This window comes from Montipora capricornis, chromosome 12 (genome assembly GCF_036669925.1).
Source record: "Montipora capricornis isolate CH-2021 chromosome 12, ASM3666992v2, whole genome shotgun sequence".
Classification (NCBI taxonomy): Eukaryota; Metazoa; Cnidaria; class Anthozoa; order Scleractinia; family Acroporidae; genus Montipora; species Montipora capricornis.
The window spans coordinates 16,489,340-16,491,145 of NC_090894.1; the positions used below are offsets into that span (position 1 = coordinate 16,489,340).

The window sequence follows — 1,806 nt, forward strand, 5'->3', positions numbered from 1 at the left end:
TAAACAAGATGGAATAATCATGAAATACTTAAAATAGCTCAAACTTATATTTTGAAGTGACGTTTTCGTCGTCGTAGCGGTCTTCGTTTCTTAAACTCCCTATTATGTGGTTGTGACCGTGTGAGGCTGAAGCGCAAACTCGCCTGCAATGAGCACTTAAATGAAATTTTTGGCAGGGCCAACAAAACTCTTGGACTTCACCCAGGCACTCCAGAAGTAAAGGAAAGAGTTGGCTAAGCGTTTGTCCGACCGTTACTGGAGTATGCCAGCGCTACATGCAATCCCTATACTGAAAAAGAGCACGGAAACCATTAAAAAGTCTAGCTTCGGGCTGCACGATTTGTCAATCAGGATTACAGGATGTCCAGGAGTTGACAAGCTCTTGTAAATCAATTTGGCTTGGGAATCCAGAAGTTTGTTGGCTCGAGCGACTCTTTTCTAGAAAATTAATAACAATAGGGCCATTTATACGATAGAAAATAAGCCGCGGCTTACATAGGACGCGAACACCCCGTATAAATGGTACAAAATCTACGTTCACGGCTTTCTCAAGCCGCGGCTTATCCTGGCCTGGGAGTTATACTCTTATAAATAGTTCCGTCCGCGTATTATGTACGCCGCGGCCAGAGCAAGCCGCGGCTTATTTTCTCTCGTATAAAGGGCCCTAATGTGATGGACCTTCGACTTCCACCCTCTATAGAAGCGGCTCCAAGATCAAGTATTCAACATGCTTTGCTTCAGCCTTATTCATATCATCTGGTATATAGTGATTATCCTTTTGTGAGAACCGTCCGTGTTTGGAGCAAGCCATCACTTGAAACAGTTAGAGCCCGGAACATTAAATCTTTCAAATTACTGTTTATAGCCGATATCAAAGGCATTAAGACCCCGCGTCTTACTAAAAAAGATCATAAGTTTATCTACTTACTTTAAATTACTGTTTATTTATCATTGGCTATCAATTTATTTACTTGTTTATTTTCCAGTTTTTATATCTCTGAGTATTGTTCTCTCTAAGTTTGTTCCATTAATTTTGGTCAACATTGTTGGTATGTTCACTGAGGAGCACGGCTCCGGAACATTGCCACCCAACAAAGTTGCCCAAAAATGCTTAAGCGAGAGTTAAAAAAACCAGCGTGTTCTCTATAGTCTAACACGATAGACCTAGCGCTTGTCGGTAGATTTAGTTATTTTTGTTTCACTTAATTTTCCAGGTGGTTTTCTTGACTCTTCATCAAACCGTACACAGTGTTCCTCGACGCTTTCGAAGTTGTGAGAAACCTCGCTCCAAATATGGCTAGAAACTATTCGGTCTGGAGGCTCTGGAAATCACAATAGGGGCCTGAAAAAGACCGTGTGTGGTCTCCTTTTATTGGACGGAAAATATACGGCATTCTAAAAGAAAATGAAGAACGTTTTGAAAGACTTCGTTCGAGCTGTCATAAATGAAGCAATACATTACCTTATACCATTTGGATAGTAAGTACATTTGTCACTTGGAATATGCAAACAAAGAGCAGCGAATCTTGTGGAGTAATGAGGCTGGTAATGCAATGAGAAGAACAAAACAAAGAAGAAAATAGGAATATACAATGAACTCTAAAAGCAGAAACCCTCGAAGTCATGGAAAAATCCCCTTCATCATTTTTAAGTCTGCAACAACCGTTTGGCCATTTTTATCTCCACTGAATTTTTTTTCATTGATCGTTGGGAAGGATATCATTATGGCGTCATGGTTTTAGCGGACGTGTGAAATGCAATTGATTTAAGTTTCATCTTTGAGGAAAATAAAAGTTCTTAATCTTG

At 40.0% G+C, this 1,806-nt stretch overlaps 1 protein-coding gene across 1 annotated transcript in view; it reads left to right on the plus strand.

Moving 5' to 3' along the window:
- The window catches only part of LOC138027330 (dihydroxyacetone phosphate acyltransferase-like), a 15,854-nt gene extending 14,048 nt beyond the window's left edge, over positions 1–1,806 (plus strand). The window contains exon 14 of the mRNA XM_068874911.1: positions 1,215–1,806. Coding sequence (XP_068731012.1) covers positions 1,215–1,276 — 62 coding nt within the window. The 3' untranslated portion in view covers positions 1,277–1,806. The remainder of the gene's footprint in view (positions 1–1,214) is intronic.